This window comes from Ahaetulla prasina, chromosome 10 (assembly GCF_028640845.1).
Source record: "Ahaetulla prasina isolate Xishuangbanna chromosome 10, ASM2864084v1, whole genome shotgun sequence".
NCBI lineage: Eukaryota > Metazoa > Chordata > Lepidosauria > Squamata > Colubridae > Ahaetulla > Ahaetulla prasina.
Window position 1 is genome coordinate 11580718 of NC_080548.1, and position 24301 is coordinate 11605018.

The 24301-nt window shown below is 39.6% G+C and overlaps 1 protein-coding gene across 3 annotated transcripts in view; it reads left to right on the forward strand.

Moving 5' to 3' along the window:
- KIAA0319L (KIAA0319 like) overlaps positions 1 to 19423 on the forward strand; it is a 58959-nt gene extending 39536 nt beyond the window's left edge. For 2 of the 3 annotated variants that reach the window (XM_058195902.1, XM_058195903.1), the window contains 12 exons: positions 2008 to 2236; positions 3318 to 3441; positions 5496 to 5628; positions 6802 to 6950; positions 7418 to 7572; positions 8363 to 8501; positions 9861 to 10020; positions 10897 to 11039; positions 12441 to 12563; positions 13707 to 13797; positions 14192 to 14283; positions 15945 to 17889. In XM_058195902.1, coding sequence (XP_058051885.1) covers positions 2008 to 2236; positions 3318 to 3441; positions 5496 to 5628; positions 6802 to 6950; positions 7418 to 7572; positions 8363 to 8501; positions 9861 to 10020; positions 10897 to 11039; positions 12441 to 12563; positions 13707 to 13797; positions 14192 to 14283; positions 15945 to 16132 — 1726 coding nt within the window. In that variant the 3' untranslated portion in view covers positions 16133 to 17889. The other variant, XR_009156607.1, reaches the window with a different exon arrangement.
- Positions 19424 to 24301: the final 4878 nt, after the last annotated feature.

The following is a 24301-nucleotide window of genomic DNA, read 5'->3' on the forward strand; positions in this document are numbered from 1 at the left end:
TTCATAAAACAGTTAGGTCCCACATTATATTGTTTTTAGTGAATTAGGAACATTAGTGAAAGAATATCCAATGGCTCATCATCCCTCATTATTTCTTTCTAAATTTCTCCCTTCCTCCCTCTCTTCTATTTAAAAAAAATAATGTTTAAATACCTGTTTAATTGAAGTTTCAGATGGATATTCTTAAGGGTTATCAAGACACTGCAAATAAATAATAAAATAATGAGGATATCTTTAAATTAGCTTCTTTTGTAAAAGTGTCAAGTTTTCTAGAGATTTCTGCAGCAATTCTTTGTTGTTTGGGCTATCTGTAGTCCTAAGTATCTGTTTTTATGGATGGGGGGATTGCACACCACTCAGTATCCATCGGATTTGGGCAGCTATAATATATTTAAATAAGGCATCAGGAAGAGCATCCGGCCAGTAAACACTCAGCTCGACGCAGTTGTCCAGCCTCTACCCCGATGAAGGGGATTACAGGGTTATAAATAGAAATAAATAAATATTAGAAAAAATATTATTCAGTTTTATTTGTATTTTGTCTAGCTGGCTTCAATTTAATAGCTAAAAGTTAAGGATTACTCATTGGTATAGCTGCTGTTTGCTTTGTAGAGGAAATGTTTCAAGTTTAAAAAGCTTTTTTTTTCTTTTGATCAGTGGTAGGATGATATGCTTCAGATGTTCTCCTCTGAAAAGCTGTTTCCTGGGTTGCTTTGCCAATGATTTTAAATAATGAACTGTTTGCATGGCTCTGTAACAGACCCCTCCATAAGTGAACAGACAGATTATCAAATAGCAAATAGCCTATAAAATGTGACGGCTTAGATTTCATCTGTGCATTTGAAACCAGCAGTGAATCTTGGATCTTGTGCTAGCCTTAATTGCCAAGTTGTTCCTTTATGCTTCTTTTTTCATGCTTAGCAAGGCTTTTCAGCTGTTTCTGAAAGGATTTCTTTGGCACTTTTGAGGAACACTTTAAAAATGTATTTACTTTGGCAGTGAATACTAGCTTGAAACTGGTAATTGCAAAGAAGCCTTATTATTCATGAGACTCATATATACAGAAGTGCCCACACTAGGTTGCCACAGATCTAAAACCAAATTATTCACAAAACCTTTTTGGTCACTTCTTCCACCCACCTTATCCGAATTGTTCCTTTAATTTCACCTTATTTACAGGGCATCAGCAAATGCTTAATGATACAAAATTGCCACACCACACAAGCCTTATGCCCTCTGGCACTGAATTCTGAAATTTATTTTAAATGATTTATGGCATTAATATTTTAACAGATTTATTAATAGAATATCCAGGGCTACAGATGACATAAAATTACCATTATGAAGCTTGGTATTAATATAATAACATTTAAAAAATAGCAGTGCATTCGATATAATTCCACCAGTACAAAGCAATCTCCCAGATCATAGCAAGAAAGTGTGATGAAAGCTTTGATTCAAAGATCATTGGTACAGGTAGGTTTTCGAACTAGCCAACTGCATATCCATTAGAGAAGAGACCTGTTCAATAGCGGCCACTGTTAAGAAGTCCCCTGAGTCCCTGGAGGCCAGCCAGACTTCGCTAATTGAGGCTTGGTGCCTTGTAGAATTTCTTGGTGCATTGTGGAATCACAAATGATGTATCTTCAATGCAAAGAGTGGAAAATTCCATACTGCTTATTAGGTAGCTTCTAACTTTCCTGTGAATAGAAATGCAGGGCTTCAGAGTTACTCTGTAAAGCTGTGTGTCATGCAATTGGCCAGCAGTTAGAGCTGCTCCCAGAAGTACTAATATTTACTTAAATGTCGGTTTCATGCAGCATGGGAAATAAATAACCATTATAGCCAGGGATGCTGCCACACATGTTCAAATAAGCACCATCTCAACATTTCAGTCAATTCTGTTAGGAGCTAATAAACACAAATGAAAAACGTCAGAGGTAGCATTCTTCTGATTGCCAGGTTCAGCTCTGATCGCTGCCTGCGAAATTGTTTCCTTTCCTTTAGCCTCACTGTGGTGGATTCTGATGGGGCTAGCAACTCCACCACTGCTAGCCTTACAGTAAACAAAGCGGTGGATTACCCCCCTGTGGCAAATGCGGGCCCTAACCAAGTGATCACTCTGCCTCAAAATTCCATCACCCTTTACGGAAATCAGAGCACAGATGACCATGGCATCGTCAGCTACGAATGGTCCCTCAGTCCCAACAGCAAAGTGAAGGTAGCAGAAATGCAGGTAAGATCGCCAGGACCCCCGTTTCAATGAGACCCTAAAGCTTTTCTAAATACACTTTACAGTTCAACTTAGAAAAAAAATTCTTTGTAAACAGCTGGCAATTATTGTCTAATATTTGCTTATATAACAAATGATTCTACATTATTAAGAAATAATATGGTTCTTAATGTTAACATTTGTGTTCAAGACACACTAGTGGGCAGGCTTTAAATTGGCTGCAGTCACATGCCCATTTTATTTTCAAGGATTTTTATGGCCTAGTGCAGGGGTCTGCAAACTTGGCTCTTTTAAGACTTGTGGACTTCAACTCCCAGAGTTCCGCAGCAGCAAAGCTGGCTGAGGAACTCTAGGAGTTGGAAGTCCACAAGTCTTAAAAGAGCCAAGTTTGCAGACCTCTGGCCTAGTCAATATCCATCTCCCTCTGCTTTTTGATAAATATAATGAAAATAAATGTGTCTCATGCGCTCTTTCAAATAGTGGACATTTTGGTTCAATCCATAGAAATAGGTTGGTAGACGGTTAACTTCTCTCCCGCCAATGTCGTTGCATTTCTGGCTGCATTGGTTCCTGTTCCTCTCCCAGATCAGAATTGCCACGCATGTAAGTGCCCAGGGCTAGCTTTCTTCACCAAATCGGCATGATATCTAAGTCTCCCAGAATAGCTTTCATTTAAGTGTATTTCATAGTTTTGAAATAAGAGCTATAATTGTGCTTATCTGAGTTGGGTTCATTCTGGCCATCCAAGAGGAAAAGTTTAATCAGCCTTCCTTGTCTCTCTGCTGCACTGAGATGAGGAATCAAAGCAGGGACAAGCGGTTGGTGGCTCTCTAGTTGCTGAACTGTCACTTGCGACATCCCTCAGAAATCGTGGTGAGGGATGTTGGAAATTGAAGTTCAGCAACAACGGAAGGATTACAAGTTCTTTATTTGTGGACTACAGACTGGCTGGAGAGGCTGGCATGAAAAGGAGGCCATGCTTTGTTATTTCTTGCCCCAGGATGCCCCAGGATGTTGATTCAAAATAATGAAATACTTAGTAATATATTGAATGCTCTCCTCCTCCTCCTCCTCTAATTCATAGGGGGTAAGGACTTCAACTCTGCAGCTCTCAGCCATGCGTGAAGGTGACTACACCTATCAACTGACAGTGACAGATTCTGCTGGCCATCAGTCCACTGCTGAGGTCACTGTGATTGTACAACCTGGTAGGTATCCTTTCAAAACAATCTGCTTTGCATAAGGGAATGCAAAATGCAAATCCCTATTACTTCCCAGAAACCTAGTTATGAAGATAGTTATAGACCAAATGTAGAGCAGGGATGCTAATAGTGGGAAGCTTCTTGAGTATCATCCTACGGGGTGCATGCTTTTAAAATATTATTGCTGGCAACCGGTGGAACTTAAAAGCATTTGACTTCTTTAAAAAAAACCATTTTCCCCAAATAAATGCACACGCTCTTATCTCCCCACCAATCCCCTCCCAAACTACTTAAAAAATAAAAAGTAGCATTTGAAACTCCCTTGGGCTTCAGAAATGGCATGTTGCATAGCACAAAGAATTATTGTAAAAAAAAAATCTAAATGTTTGCTGGAAAGCAGAAAGCTAAGCCTGTACAGTAGTTTCTGTACTGTATATTGAGGTCTTTAATGGAAATATGTTAAAACTCTACTAACCTACTTTATGGGCTCTCTATGTGCTGTATGTTAGGTTGAAATGTAGGGCAGATATGGAATGGAAAACTCTATACTATGAGACAATGAGTATTGTTTGCTGGATATGCCACTCTCTAGGTCAAGATCTTATCTCGCATATAGAGAGAATTAGAAGGCTGAGCAATTTCATAGGCCACATGCATCTCCACTCTCATTTTTGTGATTCTAGAATGCCTTACAATCATTATCCCAAACCTCCGCAGGATATTATCTATTTTTGATGGCACATTTTTATTTTTATTTTATTTTATATTTTGACAAAAAAGAACATGAATAAATATCTGAATCTGAGTAGACAAAACATACCTATTTTTATTTTTAAAACAGTTCAAATCCTCGAAAAAGAACCATCAACAGACCTGCCAAAAATATTGACCATGTACCCTCTAGGGAACTCAGAATTATGTCATGCCCTTTTCCCTTTGGCCCTCAGGAACTCTCTTTGTGGGGGTGTAAAGTGCAGTTCCTACCACCAAAATAAATGCCTGTCTTGTGGAAAGAATATTATTATTCTGCTAATGCCACAAAAAGGAGATCTAGGTTTAAGTTCTCACTATTGTCTAGGCCTCTTACAATCTCTCAGTTGGATTTACAGAATGCTTCCTTGTTCACTTAGTAGAAGCTGATTATGTTAAATAAATGTATAAATCCCATAAAAAGTGAGTGAAACAAGATATGACAGTACCCAAGTAAATTTATAATGTGTAATTTAACTTTATATTTTACAGACTGTTTATGAAAAATCCATAATTCAGGACATTGAATGTGCCTTGCATGTAAAAAGGGCCCTGTTTGATTCTAAGCCTTCCTGCTTAAAACATCTTGACTTAGCAGGGACAGGAAAGAGTCATATTTGAAAATTGGGATTGGGGGGGGGCATTGCCAGTGGGACTGGCAATTAATTCAATAATTAATCCATTAATTATTGCAAGTCACTTGGATTCCAGTGGGTTAGATAGTGGTCTGACTTCCTATAAATCAATTTCATCTGTGTTTATTCATCTTTATACTTCTCGTTACAAGTACTCTGCTACATTCTTGGTCTTTTCAATTTCTTTTTTTTTTCTTCACGTTTTATTGTTTTTATATCACAAATTCCATTTCTAAATTGAACAGTGTGTTTTCTAGGTAACAAACATGTTAAAATTTAAACATCCTCATAATCATTATGATCCTATCAACATACAAACATATAGCAGATATTATCGATCATTGTTATAAAGTATACTATCTTCCATATTAGCATCAATTATATAAGCATCAAAATGTTTACTAATCAATTTTTCTTTCTCGTATAATCCATATTTCATATAAACCTGTCCATCTGATCTCTGTATCTATTGACTAACCATTTGTAAAAAAAGTTCCCATGTCATAAAATATTCAGAATCTTCTTTTTCTTTAATTTTATAGCATTAACCTATCCATTTCTGCACATTCCATTATTTTTTTGATTATATTCTCATCTGGGGGGGGTTGTTGATTTTTCCAATATTGTGCGTATACAATCCTAACTGCTGTTAAAATATGTACATGTGTTACTCAGAAAACAATAAGCCTCCCAGGGCAGATGCCGGTCCAGACAAAGAACTCATCCTACCAGTGGACAGCACCACTCTGGATGGCAGCAAGAGCTCAGATGACCAGAAGATTGTCTCCTTCCTTTGGGAGAAAACACAGTATGTCTCTCTCTTCTCCCACACTTGATGGTTATTCTTTTGTATGAAATTTTTTTTTATACATTTACTCTGCTCTGCTTACTAAAGTAAGGTCTTCTGAGCTGGGATCTTGAGTTAGGCCTGAGAATCTATAAGTTACTTGCCACCTCCCAGACTGAACTGATGTAGATTATTTTGAGTTATGATGTTGAGTACTTAAACTGCTAATCATGGAGCACCTTGTATTCCCACCAAGGTAACCTTCTCTGGAGCAATCAAGATTTCCTTCCATATGACCTAAGATATGTAGTAGAACAGCAATCCCCAACCTTTCTGAGTCTGCAGACTGGCGGGGTGGGGTGGGGAATAGTTTTGTGCATGTGCCCGCCACTTGTACAAATGGAACTTTGCGTGTTTGCGCAGACCAGTTTCCAATGGGTCATGGACTGGTAGTGGGCCAGAGACTGGGGGTTGGGAACCGTGTGGTAGAATATGTTTTTATGTCTAAAATTAGGGATAATCATCTTGGAGGCAGAATCATCTTGGAGGAAGAATCTTTTTTTAAAAAAAATTGTCATGGGATTACATAATTAGTGTTGACTTCAGGCTCCCTGAAACCTAAATTGAGAAACAAATCCTTTTGGTACAAGAGGTTGATGGGGCCAGAGATTTTTCTGGAATCTCTTGGGAGATTTTCCTGGCAGTCCTAACAAGAAACTGGTCTCACGTTGGAACAAAAGCTTGTCTCAGGCCACTCATTGCTCCTGTGTATTTGAAAAACTATGCTGTTCTTTGACCTAGCCTAGAAGTAGCTTCCTAGAGTTGCAAAATGCCAAAGATTCTGGAAAATCAGGAAATTCTCTGAGGGCAACATATCCCTTCTTCCTCACACACTTACACAAATTGATATTCAGTCTTTTTTAGGGAAAGAAATCTATGTCACCAAGAATAAAATTATTTTGACTTTATTCCATTCGCTTATATAAAACAAGGAAAAAAGAATTATGACCAAGACTACCATAGAGAGAAAGGAAACACAATCTGATGCATTTTTTTTCTTCCTGGGCCCACCAAATTATTTTCCTTGCATCACCTGAAGACTAGCTCTTCCTCAGGTATCAAAAGGATTAACCATCTCTTTTCCTTTCCTGTGCAAGCAATTCTGTCAAGTTCAACTTATTTCTTCTGTGCCAGGGGCCCAGATGGTGTGAAACTGGAAAATGCCAACAGCAGCATAGCCACAGTCTCTGGGCTTAAAGTAGGAATGTACAAATTCACACTAACAGTTAAAGATGAACGGAACTTACAAGGACAAAGTTCAGTTACTGTCATTGTGAAAGAAGGTGAGTAGCAGGTAGAAATAATATTTTAATGGCCATCAAATCAGATGGACCATGCTGGCTGGGAAATTCTGGGAGCTGAAGTCCATGGATGCTGGCTGGGGAATTCTGAGAATTAAGTTTACACATCTTAAAGTTGTTGAGTTTGAGAAACATTGAACTAAACCAACACCCTTGGCTATTACTGTATTCTGTAATTACTTTCTTCTAAGAGAACTAACGGGAATTTTTAAAAAGTATATTTCTGGATTATCTCACCTTCCTTATTAATTAATTGAGTTTGAGGGAACTGATTGACCATATTCTGACTAGTTCTTAAACATATGGTTAATTCAGCTGGGTGTTACGCTAATGATGGACTCCAAGCTATAATGAATGTTCCCAATATCCCTCTCCTGGTGTATCTTCACCTACTGTTACCCTTTGGACTCATTTGCCTTCTGATCTTTCCGTCTTTCTTTTTTGCCCAGAGATAAATCAGCCTCCTGTGGCAAAAATTGTGGGCAACAGTGTCACCATCACTCTCCCTACAAACACTGCAGAGCTTGATGGGTCCCAATCTATGGATGACAAAGGAATTGTCACCTTCCTGTGGACTCGGGATGAGAGCAGCCCTGCAGCAGGGGTGGGTAATGAGAGGTCTGCTACCACGTTTTCTGCAGTGCTTATGCCTATATGTGAGACTCATGAACATTTAGCAATATTTTGCACAACTGCATGAACGATAACAGCAGCTCATGAGCTAGGGACAATCCAGTATATTGAATTTTGTTTTCCTTTAGAGCAATTTTCCTCAGTCAGTTGCCCTCTAAATGGGTTGGAAACAACTCCCATAAATATTGTACAGGAGAAGTCTGTAAAATCTGTATAAAACTAATTAACCCCAGGGGCCTTTTGGAGCTCTCTAATAGAAGATAACCAGAAAGGAAACAGCAGATCCTGAAGCTGCACAGCATTATCTCTGCGTAATGGCTGCTGTATCTATGAAATACCCTTGCTCTGTCCTTAATTTTTAAATCTATTTCACTGTTAATTGGCCCTTGATATTTGCTCACCTTGCCTGATACTGTATTTAATCAAAATGACTTCAGGTGCTTCCTTCACAATCCCAGGTTGTTGTTGTTTTTTAAAGCATTCAGAAAGCGGCTTCTCCTGCATTTCTGGTGCTTACCAGTTAGGTTGTTGATCAAAAGCTGATAAGGATACCTGGGTTGCTTCCAATTTCTCCTCCATATGAAGGAGAGAATCCATTTTGCTGTACTGTGTGCATGTGTTTGTGTGCATGTGTTTGTGTGCATGCATTTGTGTGCATGTGTTTGTATGCAATACTTCTAAGAATTTGAAGGATCCTCAAGACCTTTGCTGGATCTTGAATTTCTGCTATGTTTCCTTTTGGGCATTTGTGTGAAATACAGGAGGTGCTAAATAATTCGGATCATCATCCCATTCTGTTTCTCTCCAACCTGGTGGAGGGAACGTACACCTTCCATCTGAAAGTGACTGATGCCAAAGGGGAGAGTGATGTAGACCGAGCCACTGTGGAAGTAAAAGCTGGTGAGTGCATCCATTTCCTTCATCCTATCTTCTTTCAGAAAATGATTGGGTCCACATGAAGCTTATGTGGAAAGGGGAATGCAGACATTGCGGTTAAGATATTATTATTATGTGCTAATAACAAGTAACAATAATATAGATGACTAATGAAGGAGCAAGCTTGGTAGTAAGACATATACGTCAGCATACTATTCCTCCAACCATGTAATCCACAGTGTTAATAATCATTAGAAGAGATAAATCCATCTCTTCCAATTGCAGAAATGGACCTTCACGGACCTGATGAAATCACAACTTTAAGCTGCACAGTCTCTGGTCTTAGCTGCTATGCTTTATTAATTTTAAAATCTAATACCCTAACATTGGGTTTCACTTCTAGTCGTCCTTGTTTACTGACTGCCTCATTTCACAACCATTTGTAGTTATGACAGCAATGAAAAAGTAACTTTACGACTAATCTTCACAGTTTTTGACCTTTGCACATCTTTAAAGGAGCCACATTGTTGGGGGCAATATGATGACTCTGTAAATCACTTAGGGATGGTTGTAAAGCACTGTGAAATGGTATATAAGTTTAAGGGCGATTGCTAAGTGCTATTAAAGCAAAGGAAAGCTGAATTAACATCATAAGCACAGTTGTAGTTTCATGACAGCTTCACTTAAGAATATAGTGGTTATTGCCGATTGTGATCACTAAATGAGGATTACCTGTATGTGACATGGTAGGGTTAGTATTCTAAGTTTACATTACTCAGATCATATTTCTCAGCACACAGTGTACAAATGACATACACCCCTTTTCCTCCATTTTATGCAACCCACAAATCTTTCTCCAACTGCAATACTCAATTTTACTACTGAAAAGTTACATGGCTCTTGCCTTTTAAGCTGGGGAAACACACACAAATATTTATTATTTAAATGGATTTATATGGCTTCCCAACTTGCATGTAGTTACTCCAACAAAGGAACTCCCCCCCCAAAAAAAGTCCCTGCCATCTTTCAAATCCAGGAAAAAGTGGAAACTAACACACACACACACACACGTAAGTGACAGAACCACTCGCCCTATCCCTCCTGCAATGTTTAAGTATCTTCACCCCCTACGTCAAATCAAAACTTTGCCTCCTGTTCTAAACAACACAAAGCTTCTCCAAGTTGGTTCCCTCCGGAATGGAGCAGCCATGTCTCAGGAGCCATCCTTCATGTTCTTCCCTCGAGATTTTCCAAAGAATAAAATGAGTTAAGACAAAGATGACCACAGCAGACTTATTTTGTTTTTCCTTGCCCTGTTTTAAATGAGATCCACCCTCATCCCTGCAATTGAGCATTCTAGCACTTACGCCAGCATTCTTCCAGATCCTAGGAAGAGCAACCTGGTGGAAATGATCCTAGATGTGAACGTCAGCCACCTGACAGAGCGGCAGAAGGGCATGTTCATCCGTCAGATCGGGGTTCTGCTTGGGGTCCTGGATTCAGACATCACAGTTCAGAAGATCCAGGCTTACACTGAGAAGAGGTAAGAAAAAAAGAGTCACACTTTCAACCCAGCTTCCTTTCCATGGTGGTATTTTGGAAGTTTGTAGTTTAGGATGTTGCTTGGTTTCCAGCCAGCCTAGCTTGTAAGTGTGTTGCTTAAACATAGCCAATTTTGTTTTATGTAATAAATATGTTAAAAAAAACAAACCCAATGATATAGTTTTGATGAATTCACTCCTAAAATGCTTTTCTTAAATTACCTTTGCTTCCTTCAAGCAGATTTTTAATAACCTTAAAAATATAGGAACATCAAATATTTAAGCCTATAATCTGTTTGGTTCCTGGTTTAAAACAGAAGAAGCAAAAGCAATGTGGATGGTCTGTCTGACGCATAAGAAGGGGGCTACAGTCCAGCTTCAGCTGCATGATTCTGTTGAGCAATATGGTGGCAGAGGAAAGGGCAGTTAGCTAACAAAAAGCCTCACCTCCCTTTCATATATACAGGTAGCTCTTGTTATCTGCAGCCTCACTTTTCTGTGCTTGATAAATAAGGGTTCAGCCCTCAGTAGACATGGACAGTTTTCACATGTCTGCAGTTTGAGTCTTTTTTTTCTGTAGTTCTCCCTTGAACAAAATGGCAGGTGGGCTTTTGTACATGTATAATGTATGTTTTATAAGATTGGACTTTGATCATCTATACATTTGCTCTTCATTAAGTTTCAGGGGAAAGAGAATTATGTTAAACACAGGGACCACATGGTCATTGGGAGAGAAACATTGGGCAAGTTGTTGAAGATGGTGTATTAAGGAAATACTTCCATGGCTCCTTTCTGCCTCCCTTGAATTGCAATTCTGGTCAACCATTTTCTCTTTATCTTTTTCCGTTCCCAATTTTCAATTTTCTTCCCTTTGACAGCACAAAGTTGGTGTTCTATGTGCGGAATCAGCCTCCTCACCAGATCTTCAAAGGACGCGATGTTGCATGGACCCTCAAGAGTGAATTGCGGAAGCAGCAATCAGATTTCCTTATCTTCCGTGCACTGGAGATCAATACAGTCAGTAAGTCAGAGGATATTTTAGGAGATTCACTTTGAATCTATCACACTCAGAAATCATGTTGCTGCCTAGCAGGACCTTGGCAGTGTGCTCTTTTCCATGGCAGCCTCTGCCCTGTGCATGCCATTCCTCTAGAGAGCCAACAGGCTCCAACTCTCCAGGAGTTCCATCTTCCAGGAGGCCATAAAGATTCTTCCTCCAAGAGTAGGGTGAGGTTAGAGCTTGAAGCAGTGGTGAAATCCAATTTTTTTTACTATCAGTTCTAAGGGTGTGGCGTGGTGTGATTTGGTGGGCGTGACTTGGTGGGGGTGGCAGGTGAAGGATACTGCAAAATCTCCATTCCTACCCCACTCCAGATCTTCCATCTCCAAATTTGATATATAAATAAAATAAATAAATCTAACACTCCAGGCCTTATGTATACATCTGGCTAGGAAGCTAACTTCATCTAGTTATTTGTATAACTAGATATAGTTATTATATATAATCATAAATAACTATATATAGTTATTTGATGTAACTATACATCAAATACTCATATAAATTAGTAGCGAAAGCTAGAAATACTAAAGAATGCCTACTAAAATCAGTTACCCCAAATTTCTTTTGAAAGGTACACCTTTAGGACTTTCTTAAAATCGAAAAAGAAGCCATTTCCCACCACTCAACAGGGATCCCATTCTAGATATCCAGCTACAAGGATTGCCACAACATGAGCCCACTATAACTCTAGGTATAACTCCTCAGTTGAACTCTGTGAACAAGGGAGTCAGCCGAAGATGTCCTAGATCTTAAAGTCTTTTCAAGTAGTCTGGACCAAAACTATAGAGTTAATAATAATCAATGCTGGCTATTTATCTGGAAATAATCTAGAAGCCAACCTAATTCTTTAGCATAGATATAATATGATCTTTTAGTTATGGCTGAGACCAACCTGGTTGCTGAGTTCTGAACCAGTTGAAGTTTCTGAACATCAAATACTCATATTAAATGGAAACCTATAATAGCCATCAAATCCCTATGATGCATATATAGGGAAGTGATAGAGTTGTACATCAACCAAAGTTGATCAAAATGATTGCCTCCATTTGCAAAACCAGAAAAAAAATGCAGATTTGCCTCAAACTGCATATCTGTTTGTTTTCTGTTAGAGTATAACTATTCACAATTAGCAGAAGCATCATCTCACTGGAAATTTGATCCTTCAGAATGAGTTCTTTTATATAGGCTGAATTCAGCATTACAGACCGCAAACAGCCGGGCAGTACTTGTGTTTTATTTATACATTTGTGCTATATGGACAAATAACCATGAAAAATATACATAAAGACAGAATTCGTACTCTGTGCCTGTCCCTGGTACTGTCTGCCTAAATATTGACTACATTTTCCTCCTCCTCCTCAGCCTGCCAGCTCAACTGTTCAGATCACGGCCTCTGCGACTCTTTCACCAAGCGTTGCATTTGTGATCCTTTTTGGATGGAGAACTTCATCAAAGTGCAAATTGGTGATGGTGAAAGCAATTGTGGTAGGTGGATATGCCAGTTTCATGACTCTGCTGGACATAGAATGAGTTTTGCTAGAGGCTGCGTCAGAATGCTGCTTACAATTTATGTGTGTCTAGGTTCCGTTTACATTTTAAACCTTACACTCTGTTATAGGGAGAGGAGGGTCAATGGTTGGCATAGAGCACTGCTGTTGACCTCTCAGACTGCATGTCCCATGTTTTAAGTGCTATCTAGGAGAGGAAGGGTCAGTGGGGCCATTCAGTTCCGCAAGAATGTTCAGGGGAGACCACAATAATTGCACTTTGTCTAACCTACAATCTGTCAGTAGCACATCCTGGTAAATCAATGGCGAAAGGGCATGGGAGAGTAGTCACAGTAACTACTACCTTAGAATAGAATAGAACTTGAAGGGACCCTGGAGATCTTCTAGTCCAGTCCCCTGCTAAAATACCCTGGTCAATTTCTCTGGGGTGTGAGGTTCTGCTGATGTTCCCTTAATTCAGCCAATCCATTTACAGTGTTTATCCAAAAGGGCAACTGAAGCTTCTCCCAAACACGGAAGGTCATTAAAAACAACAACAACAACAACAACACCACAATAGCAGAATACCTCAACTTTTTCCATCTGATCTTTTGGGGCAAGTGGGGCTTGTTTAATTTTTAAAAAGAAAAAAAATCACAAGATTGCCAAATTTCACGAGATTCCTGTGTTTACCATTCTTGCCTGAAATCCCAAGGGGAATAGGTGAAGTAAAGAGAGCTGGGCTGCTTTTCAGTTTCCACATCCATACTTCTTCTCTCTATGCCTAAAACAGCTCCTGAATTTAAACCAGAGTTTACAATTATCTGTTGTCAGCTACAGAGAACCTATCTATAAAGACAGAGGTAGAGTCCAGGCTCTCCTGTGTGATTTCTGAAAGGTGGATACCTAAGGCTGGTTTCGATCTGGAGTCAGAAGTACAGAGGGGGATTGAGAAGAGTGGCCAAGCAAGGGCAGTAATTCAGGATCCTAATCCTGGTAATTCAGAAGTGCCACATTTCCTGCTAATTGAGGACCCCCTACTGCATTCCCATCTTCTCCTTGTTCTGCCCGAAGGACATGTGAAATTTCTGTTACGTCTCAAAAGTCAGACAATCTTAGAACATTTCTGTCCTTCTTCCAGAATGGAGTGTGCTCTACGTCGTGATTGCATCCTTTGTGATTCTGGTCTCCCTTGGGATCTTCTCTTGGGTGGTGGTCTGCTGCTGCAAAAAGTGAGTAGGCTCCCTGTGCCCTCTGCCAGCGTTCCCAGATGGTTGGGGGTAAACTGCTGAGAGGGGGATGGAAAGCAGTGTGAAGCAGTATATAAGTCTAAGTGCTGTTCAGGAGTGGTATTCACTTCCCTTCCCTACCAGTTCGCAAATGGGCGCACGTGTGCGTGCACAAGGCCTTCTGTGAATGCACAGAGCCTCGAAAACGTGCAAAAATGGGACATCATGACATCCGCATGGGTGGGCAGGGCATCCCGCAGTCGCCCCGACCAGTTCACCCGAACCGGATAGAACCGGCTGAATACCACCACTGGTGCTGTTGCTGCTGTTCCCTGACTGAGCTGTTAATCTGCTTCTGCCTTCCCTGAGTCCCAACTTGTTTGTTTGTCTCCTGAAGGAAAAAAGGAAAACCCAAAAGGAAGAGTAAGTATAAGATCTTGGATGCCACGGATCAAGAGAGCCTGGAGCTGAAGCCAAATTCCAAAGCAGGTGAGATCTGAGAGAAGAGGTTAGTCATGACTGAAGACAGAGGCGGCCTGTTTTGTATTCTCAAGGGATTTTAAACGGCTGCCTGAACCTCAGTTTAGGTCTTTATAGGTAATCTTTGACTTATGACTATTTAATGATAGTTTGAAGCTACAACAGCCTCAAAAAAGTGACGACCAGTCCTGAAAGTTATGACTGTCCTACCACCCCCAAGGTCACATGTTCACAATTTGGGCGCTTAGCAACTGACTCACATTTATGATGGTTGCAGTATCCTGCGGTCATGTGATTGTGACTTGTGACCTTATCAGCTGGGTTCCAACAAGCAAAGTCAGTTGGGGAAGCGGGATTCATTCATGACTACTGTGTGATTCGTTTAATGACTGCAGCAAAAATAGTTGTGAAATCAGATCCAGCCACATGATATAGTTCCTCATTCCTGCTAATGTGTGAAATAGAGGACCAAGCATGTGATTTCTTTGCTGCCTTTCCTCTAATACATCATAGCTTTGTGATCTGGAGATGGAATGCTTTTCTTTGCAAAGAAACATTTATTCTGGGAGAGGGCTATAAAGGAAAGAATGGGCTTGGGGCTCTCCTATTTGTTTGTTCGTTTGTTTTCATTTATTTATCACATTTTAAAATCACTCATCTCCCTCACAGAACACTTCTGGGCAATGCACAATAAAACTATTAAAATATGAAAACAATATACCATATTTTTTGGAGAATAAATCACACCTTTTTCCCCCAAAAAAGAGGGTGAAAATCTGGGTGCGTCTTATACTCCAAATGTAGCCCACGCAGCTTTTCAAACAGAGGTTTCAGAGGCTGAAAGAAGCTTCAGGAAAAAAGCCCCCAAAGGCTTCAGAAAAGAAGTTCCCAAACAGCTTCAGAGGCTTTTTTTCTGAAGTTCTGTTTTGGAGGCTTTCGGAGGCAGAAAAAAGTTCCCAAACAGCTTCAGAGGCTTTTTTTCTGAAGTTCTGTTTTGGAGGCTTTCGGAGGCAGAAAAAAGTTTTTTCTGAAACAGAGTTTCAGAGGCAGGAAAAAAAAGCAAGGCACAGAGCTCACAACCAAGGAACCTGTTGCTAAAATTCACCTCTGATTGGGGGTATTCCAGGAGGCAAATCCACCTGCCAATCAGCTTTTTTCTTATTTTCCTCCCCAAAAACTAAGGTGCATCTTATACTCCAAAAATTAGTATAAAAGTTAAACATTGAGGTGAGGCAAGGATGATTAAAACACTGTTTAAAATTAATGGAAAGGCGAAGGGAGACCTTTTGGAGTGCCAACCAGGCCCATGGCGGCATGCTTCTCTGGGCTCCCCACACAAGGCCACAAAGCCAGCTCTTCATTCTTTCCAGAAGGCCAGGAGCCGTGGGTGGGGGAGAATATTCCAGAAGACAGGGCAGTGGAAGAGAAGGCTCTCTTCCTGGACCCAGCCAGTCAGAATTCTTTAACTGATGGGATCCGCAACATCAACCTTCCCTGCCTTCCCAGATTGGATGGGCAGATGTCACAGAATGAAGACAGCTGCATAGGCCAGCAAAGCTGGCTGGGGAATTCTGGGAGTTGATGTCCTCCAGGCTTAAAGTTACCAAGGTTGGAGACCCCTGGCATAAGCAACCTTTTGTTTCTTTATGTTTCTCTGTTTGTTTTTAAAGGCAGCAAGCAGAAATCCCAGGCACAGAATACCAGTCTGATGCATTCGGAGTCTGAACTGGACAGCGACGAAGCCATCTTCACTTGGCCTGACCGGGAGAAGGGAAAACTCCTCCACGGCCAGAATGGCTTTCTGAGAAATGGGCAGGTGATACTGAAGCCAAAAACCCAGCGAGAAGAGATTCTATAGCGACAGGCCTGTGTCACAAAGAGTTGGCAAATGATACAAAAGACCACTCTCTTAATCCTCGGTTGCACGAGGAACCTTGGGAGTATACCACTGTTTGGAGAGTCCTTCTCTCTTTGCCGATAATCTCTAAGAAAATGTTGAGTCAAACTGCCAGTACTTGAATTTGGACTCAAAAGGGAAATTTAATTTTGGCAAAAGAAGCTGTGAAACAAAGACTATGAAGGGTAGGTGAGGTTCTGAAAACAATGCAGAACTTCCCAGCCACTCCTGTGAAAAGGCATCTATTTGCGTAGGGCTGCAGTACAGATCCGAGGCTACTCATGCAAGCATTTGTTTGCTACAGAGTTGGCAACCTTCTTCACACACTCTTCTGTATTGTTTGTGAGAACACACTCTGTAGTTGGTCTTGAAAGCTGAGATGCCTTGAACTATATTCCCCGCCCCCCCCAACCAATTCACTCCTAGGAAAACTTTCCTGATTCACCATCATTTATGAGCTTCATTTTCCAGAAATGGAAGAAGCCAAGCATTGTCTCCATGGCAAGTGAAGAAACTGCATTTTGACTAGGATGGTAAATTCCCCTTTTAAGTTTTTGCCCGTGGTGAGAATTGAGATGGAGCCTCCAGATCACTGGTTGCTCTGGCTCTTTTCCTCCACACACTGCATCAACCCTGAAAGTTTTTCTCACTGGTAGTCAGTCACACTGTAAAACAACAGGCTCCTTTGCCTGTGAAAAATACTGATGTGTCGTCTTGCAAAAAAAAAACAAAAAACCCACCTTTGCACAAGTGGAAAATGAGGAAGAAGAAGATCAAAAGACAAATGTAGACAAATGGATTCCAATACTGCCCAGTAGATCAATGCCTCCTCCTCTCCTATTGCACCACCTCTTTATTGTTGTTCATCCCATGCACATTGTGTGCTTCCCAATGAAAATGTTGGTTATCCCATGTCAGAAACACCCCCCCCCTTTTTTTTTTTTACCTAGAGCAAATGCAGGCATCTCCACTAACAGCTCATTTGGTGGAAATCACAAGTTACCAAGCAATGTGAACCAGCTCCCTTTCCTTCTTCTAAGATGATGGAAAATGCTTCCTAGTTTCATTAGGGGGTATGTGATTTACCCTCGCTCATTTTTCTTTTTCCCTCCTATTGTTACATGCTTTATTCATTTCCATGCTCCCTGTTTCACACTTGGCAAACATCCTTTTTCCCTCTAAAGGAAAAAAAAAAGAACTCTAATTGACTATCCCTTCCTTCCCACCCACCCCCTTCCCTCTTCTTAGTGCTATCACTGATGAATTGCAAGGGGCAAACCCTTCTAAGTGCTTACACTGTGATGAGAGCTGCCCTAATTTAAAAAATTGTGGAAGTTCAGATTTTTATTAATTTTTTTTTAGGTTTAGGATGGCCAGATATCCCCCTGAACAATTATGTGGTCCTCTGGAGGTTAGTAGAGCAAAGGTTGAATGGTTTACAACATTCTGTCCTTTTAATAAAGTCTTTGGAAGTAAGGGAGAAAAAGTTGATAATGTTATGTAGGCCCCCCCAAATGTTAAAAATGGAAATGTGGCCCTGAGGTTGGCCAGGCTTGTCTCTGGTGAAGAATCATTTTTCAACTTCTCCTGTTTCCTGTTTACATTGCTGCACTACTGATTTTTTTGGGAAGATGAAGAATAAATATGCTGCTCAGCCTGTGGGGGCACTTAACCCCGTTGAACTGGAATCATGGCTGTCCTTGTCTTTTTTTCCTTCTTTCCAGTGTTAGAGGTGGAATTCTTGAATTTGAGGGTTCCCTGAAAATGAACAACCTTGTCCTAGGTGAAGGAAGGTTCTTGGGTGTTCTACTTCCAGCAGACCAAAGGTTGGAATGGGGTCTAAGTTGCCATGGGGATGTTCACAGGAGGAATATTTTGCTTCCTCACCAAGCACAGAGAAATTCCTGGATAGTACTGGAGAATCGAGGACTTTCAGGGGTCTGGACATAAAAAATCTCTGTCCAGAACAAATACCTCTTCAAAGGTCAAGGTCTTTTGATCCCTAGAGCCCACGTGGACAGCTGCAGACATAAATTATTCTTGAGGAAAAGGAGCGATATATGATGATAGAAGCCTCTTTGAGTGGTTTCTTTTCCTTTATTGTACTGAAATGTACTTCATTTTAGGTCAATGTGAATAAGAGCCAGTTTGGTGTGGTGGTTAAGGAGACTCTGAGTTCTGGTCCCACCTTAAGGCATGATAGCTGGCTGGGTGACTTTGGACCAATCAGTTACCAATACATGTCATAATATTGTGGAGAAAAAAGGAGGAGGAAGGAGTGTTAGGTATGTTCATTGCCTTGCGTTATTTATAAAGCAATAAAGGTGAGATAAACAGCTAATAAACAATCATATTAGCTCTCAGTGCCCATTTGCTGAAAATGATGACATTTCCGACCACCCTAATGCTTCTGAAAGTTGGGTGTCTTTCATAACAAGAAGCAAATTCTGTGCAGGTTCTGTAGTGATGTTCCAAATGTAACCGATGAAGAAAATGGAACAAGCCCCTGCCCTGTGAGTCAAGACTGGTGGGCAGGAAGGTTCTGAAGCGCGTTTGGGGACTCTGAGAAGAACACATTACTTGGAGGCTGGACAATTTATATTCATGAGCAGTAGGCTTTGGCTATGAATAAAGATGGGTTTGAACTTCATGTACAAATAAAATTAGCATAGATTTTACACAGGGAGTTGACATATGCAATCTTAAAACAAACCTAAGCAGGTCTTAGTTGGTACCCAGGTGGCAAACCACAATTCCAGGACAACTCACTGGACTGGATGAGGCAGTGGGAGAATACCTTTAAATTACATTCCATCCCTTTAGATGTGTTCATAAAGTCACAGGAACTGAGCTTGACTCAGAGGAGTCTTTAGTTTTATTGTATGCGAGTGGGGAATAGCTCCTAAGTGAATGGATGGGTGGGGGAGATGACTCTAGATCAGGGGTGTCAAACTCGCCTTGTCATGGCGTCATCACGTGACATTGCAACTTTTTTCCCCTTTGCTAAACCGGGCATGGGTGTGGCCAGCACATGAGGCATCTGGGCTGTGGGCTGTGAGTTTGACACCCCTGCTCTAGATGATCTACTAAGTGCAGGGGTGTTGGCACAGGGCTCAAGGTGGCAGCCACAACCAACTAGAGGGTCACAGCCAGTGTAAAAATGATGAGGCTCCAGTCACATGATTGAGCCCACCGTCTTGATTTCTTGGACACCCACATTGATATCCTGAATAAATATAACTGGGTCTTTCATCATGTCTTGTTGGTGAGTTTTTTCCAGTCTCAACTGAAATTTCCAACTCTTCGTTTGAGCCTTTATGTGCAAATATTGGTACATTGTTAGAAAAAAGTCATTGGTCATGGGAAAGATAAGGAGATGAAAGATAAGTTCTGTATCCTTTTCAGTATTCCAAGTTCTGTAATAGATATACTGTATTTCTCATCCATAAGTATATAGCTATTATAAATTCTCAGTTCTTATAGCAAAGAAAAAAGTTCAAAAACAAGTCCAGTAGATGCTGGCCCTAAACGTATTGCTAGCTAGCTACATCATGTAGTATCTTGTAAATAAGAGTAATGTTGAACTTGAGGAACGGCGTTCAACGGCAAATGTATTCAGGCATCACCCAAGGCTGTAGGTTTTTATCTACCATATTATCTGAGTTCACTCATAATACTACACCATAATTTTCAAAGAAGAGCAATGGAGTCCCACAACATTCTAAGCCAATATCAAATCATTCATGACTTACACAATGTGTGAGTTCAGTTATGAAAGAAATAATATTTAACCATTTAAACCCAGTTTCACAATATATGTCATAAATGACACAGCAGTATCCTAAGTGTAATCTTAGCTCTGACTGCAATCCAAATGTACATTGCTTTTCTTCCTTGTACACTTGAGTATTGTTAACCACTTGCTATGCATTCAGAGCCTATGTTGACCTTGAGAATTGCTCTGCATGGTTATGCGTTATGATTTCCCAATTAAAGATTCAAAGGTTATAACTCTCTTGTATGAGGAAGCTTGAAATACGACAGAGAGGCCATCCTTAGCCGGAAATCATATTTCATCATTTCCTTGCATTTAGGCGTTTTAATGTTTGAAGTGTATTTGCATCTGTGACCATACATTTAAACTTTGGTTACAATCCTGTTTTAAAATGATACCTGCTTTCCATCTTCCTTTCTTTTCTTTTTTTTGTCTGCCGGAAACCAGCAATTTAATGAGCTTCTGTTTTACTTTTTTCTTATTCCTACTTACTAAACCTACTTAGGGTTCAGATATTGCTAACTTAAATAGGTAATATGAATTTGCTTCTCTAATGCTTTGATTTCTGATATTTCTTTTTTAAAAATCCATTAAGAAAACAAAAGGTGGAATAGCTCCACAGGGCCAATGTGTCACATAAGAACATTCGATACAGTTAAAAAAATGTTTTGGCTTTGGTTCTTTTCTGAATCTGCTCTATCATTTAAAAAGTTAGACTTTTGTTATTTTATTGCTGTCATAAATCAATAATCATGAATACATAATACAGCAAACATGCATACCATGCATTTTAAAAGCTATTCCATCCAAAGTATATTTTATTGTTTGTTGACCAGCAGTTTTCAGAGGAAACAGGTAATAATGCAACATTTGGTTCTAGCAATAATCCATATGCTGCATGTACCTGCTAGGAAGTGGATTGTGACAACTCTGTGTTGGCTTGCAAGATAATCTCCAGAGTAGAGATTTTAAATTGGAAAAAATAGTGAAACATACTTGGAATCAGACTTGGCTTCAGTAGTATTTGTGACCAACTCTTCTATGAAAAGAATATTAAAATACAAGTAGTCCTTAAGGTACAACTATTCATTTAGTGACCATTCAAAGTTACGACACTGAAAAAACTGATTTATGACAATTTTTCTCACAACCGTTACTGCATCCCATGGTCACATGATCAAAATTTGGATGCTTGGCAACTGACTCATATTTATGAAAGTCCTGGAGTCATCTTCTGACAAGTGAGGTTAATGCCGAAGCCAGATTCACTTAACAACCATGTTACTAACAACAACTGTAGTGATTCACTTAACAACTGGAGCAAGCAAGGTCGTAAAATGCACATAATTGAGTTAAATGTTTCACTTGATAACAGAAATGTTGGGTTCAATTGTGGAGGACTACCTGTATTAATTAACCTCCTAATGGAGTAAACAGAAAATGGTCATAAAAAGATGACACCGAAGCTTATTGAACAGAGTGAAAAGAAGAATGTGTCACTGCCATAGAAGCAGTGGTGGGATTCAGCCAGTTCGCACCACTTCGGGAGAACTGGTTGTTAACTTTCTGAGCAGTTTGGTGAACTGGTTGTGGGAAGAAATTATTAGGGCAAAGAACCGGTTGTTAAATGATTTGAATCACACCACTGCATAGAAGTGTGTGAAATGATGCTAATCAGAAGAAGCACAAAGGTTGTCTGGGATGATGAAGTGAAAGAGGCTATGGGTGGGAAAAAAGTATATAAAAGAATGATAGCTGCAAAAAGAAAAAAGAAAGAAAAAGACTATCACTGGTGAAATCCAAAATTTTTTTACTACCGATTCTGTGGGCGTGGCATGGCTTAGTGGGCGTGGCAGGAGAAGGATACTGCAAAATCTCCATTTCCACCCGATTCCATGGGAAGGATACTGCAAAATCTCCATTCCTACCCCACTCTGGGACCACTCAGAGGTGATATTTGCCGGTTCTCCAAACTACTCAAAATTTCTGCTATCATTTCTTGGAACTGCTCAAAATTTCCGCTATCAGTTCTCCAGAACCTGTCAGAACCTGCTGGATTTTACCCCTGGACTATATGATATGTATAGAGATAAAAATAATTGTAAATAATATAGATAGGTATTTTGACTGAAAATATGAAAAAAAGGCAGAGCAATTATGCAAATTAGAAGTAGGTGAAAAGGATTAACTGAGAAGCTGCCAGCAGTACAAGTAGAATTACAGTGGTACCTTGGTATTCATCCTTAATTGGTTCTGGGAGGCACAATGAGTACCAAAAATGATGCATACAAAATAAAGGAATGATGTAGCGAATCACACAGCAGCCAATACCAACAAGTTCTAGCTTGTGCCTTGTGTGCCTAACAAACTATGAGTACTGGGACAAAATTTTCCTATCAAAATGCATTGAGTGCCAAATTTGTTGAGGTTCAAAGCAGTTGAGTACTAAGGTACCACTGTAAACATATAAGGATTTTTTTTTATTTATTTATTTACATTTATATCCCGCCCTTCTCCGAAGACTCAGGGCGGCTTACAGTGTATAAGGCAAGGATAAAAGTATTTGAGATGAAACTGAAGTAAGTGAATGCTGGAAGGAGATTTGTAAAAGAACAATGGTGTGTTTAGAAGTTAGAATTCTTTATTGACCAAGTATGATTTGTCTCCGGTGCATAAGCTCTCAGTGTACCTACAACAATTGTGATAGATCATTATCATAGACATTGTAAAAATACATTCATCATAAAACATTAGATACAACACTTAGTAATAGTCATGGATACTAAAGAAATCAACATACATTAAATCATACTAGGATACAAAGTAAACAATATAAATCATAAGATACAAGCAACAAAGTTTTATAATCATAACTTTAAAGTTTATTGCTAGAAATGTTGGTTTCCAAGAAAGAAGATAACTGATGTGAAAATATTAAAAACTAAGATTGCAGGAGTACACAGTATAACTAGAGTAACAGGAAATTAAGAAGGTAGTTTGCTAATGAAGTGACTGTTAGTAGTTTAAGATGTGTGTGAAAACTCTACTGGTGCTTGAGAGTCAGAAGAATGTTGTACCTTATTCAAAGTAGCAAAAACTACCAGAAGATTAGTTCATTATGTGTACCTGGGCAAATGTTTGGTAGAATTGTGATGGTAAAGCTACGAGAACAGACAACAACCAAAGTGGGAACTGCCAGGCAAGAAAAGTGAGAACAATTTTTTCCTCTTTAGGTCATGAAGAACTTATATGAATATGAGAAAGTTTATTGTGCATTTGTTGATTTAGTAGAAGTGTATGATTAAGTGAATAGATTTGAATGATGGATGTTTTGCATGAGTATGAAGCTGAAGGTTAATTGATGAATGCATTAAGAGTGGAACTAAGTGGGTAAGAATAAATGAAATGGTTACTGAACAGTTTAACACTGAAAAAGAATTAAGACAAGATGTTCCCTTAGTTACTTAATATATTGATAGAGAAACCCATAAAGAATGCTTATAATGATGTTAGAAGACTATTAGTTGAAGATGTACACACACACACACACACACACACACACACACACTTTGTATTCTAGGCTGAGGTCTCAAATTATATGCAAGGAATGTTAGATTACACAATAAAATAAAAGAGCATGAAAATTAATGTATCAAAGACCAAGGCAGTTGAGCTCAATTAGAATAATGGAGTCAACTGTTTAAAGTTATATGGAAATGGCAAAAAATAAGTAAATAGATGGAATTGTGTACATTGGTAGAATATTCACTAAGAACAACAAAAATGGAGATATTTTTAAGAAGTTGCAAATCGGGTGGAAAGATAGTAAGCAGAATGTGTTGTGTTTGTGAAAGAAGAGAAAATAACTACAGTACAGGTAGTCCTCGACTTACAACATTCGACGTTGCAACGGCACTGAAAAAGTGACTTATGACCGTTTTTCACAGTTATGACCTTTGCAGCAACCCCATGATCACGTGATCAAAATTTAAATGCTTGGCAACCGTTTCATACTTACGACTACTGCAGGGTCCCGGGGTCGCATGATCACCTTTCGCAATCTGACAAGCAAAGTCAACTGGAAAGCCAGGTTCAATTAACAACCATGTTACTAATTTAACAACCGCAGTGATTCACTTAACAACTGTGGCAAGAAAAGTCGTAAAATAGGGCAAAACTCACTTAAAATGAAGTTCTCACTTAGCAACCTAAACGTTGGGCTCAATTGTGGTCGTAAGTTGAGGACTACCTGTATATAAGACTTTGTAGGTCCACTTATCTGGAAATTAGAGGCGGGTATAATAGGAGGAACTGAAAAGTACTTGAATGTAAATGGGGTCTTTACAGGTGATAAA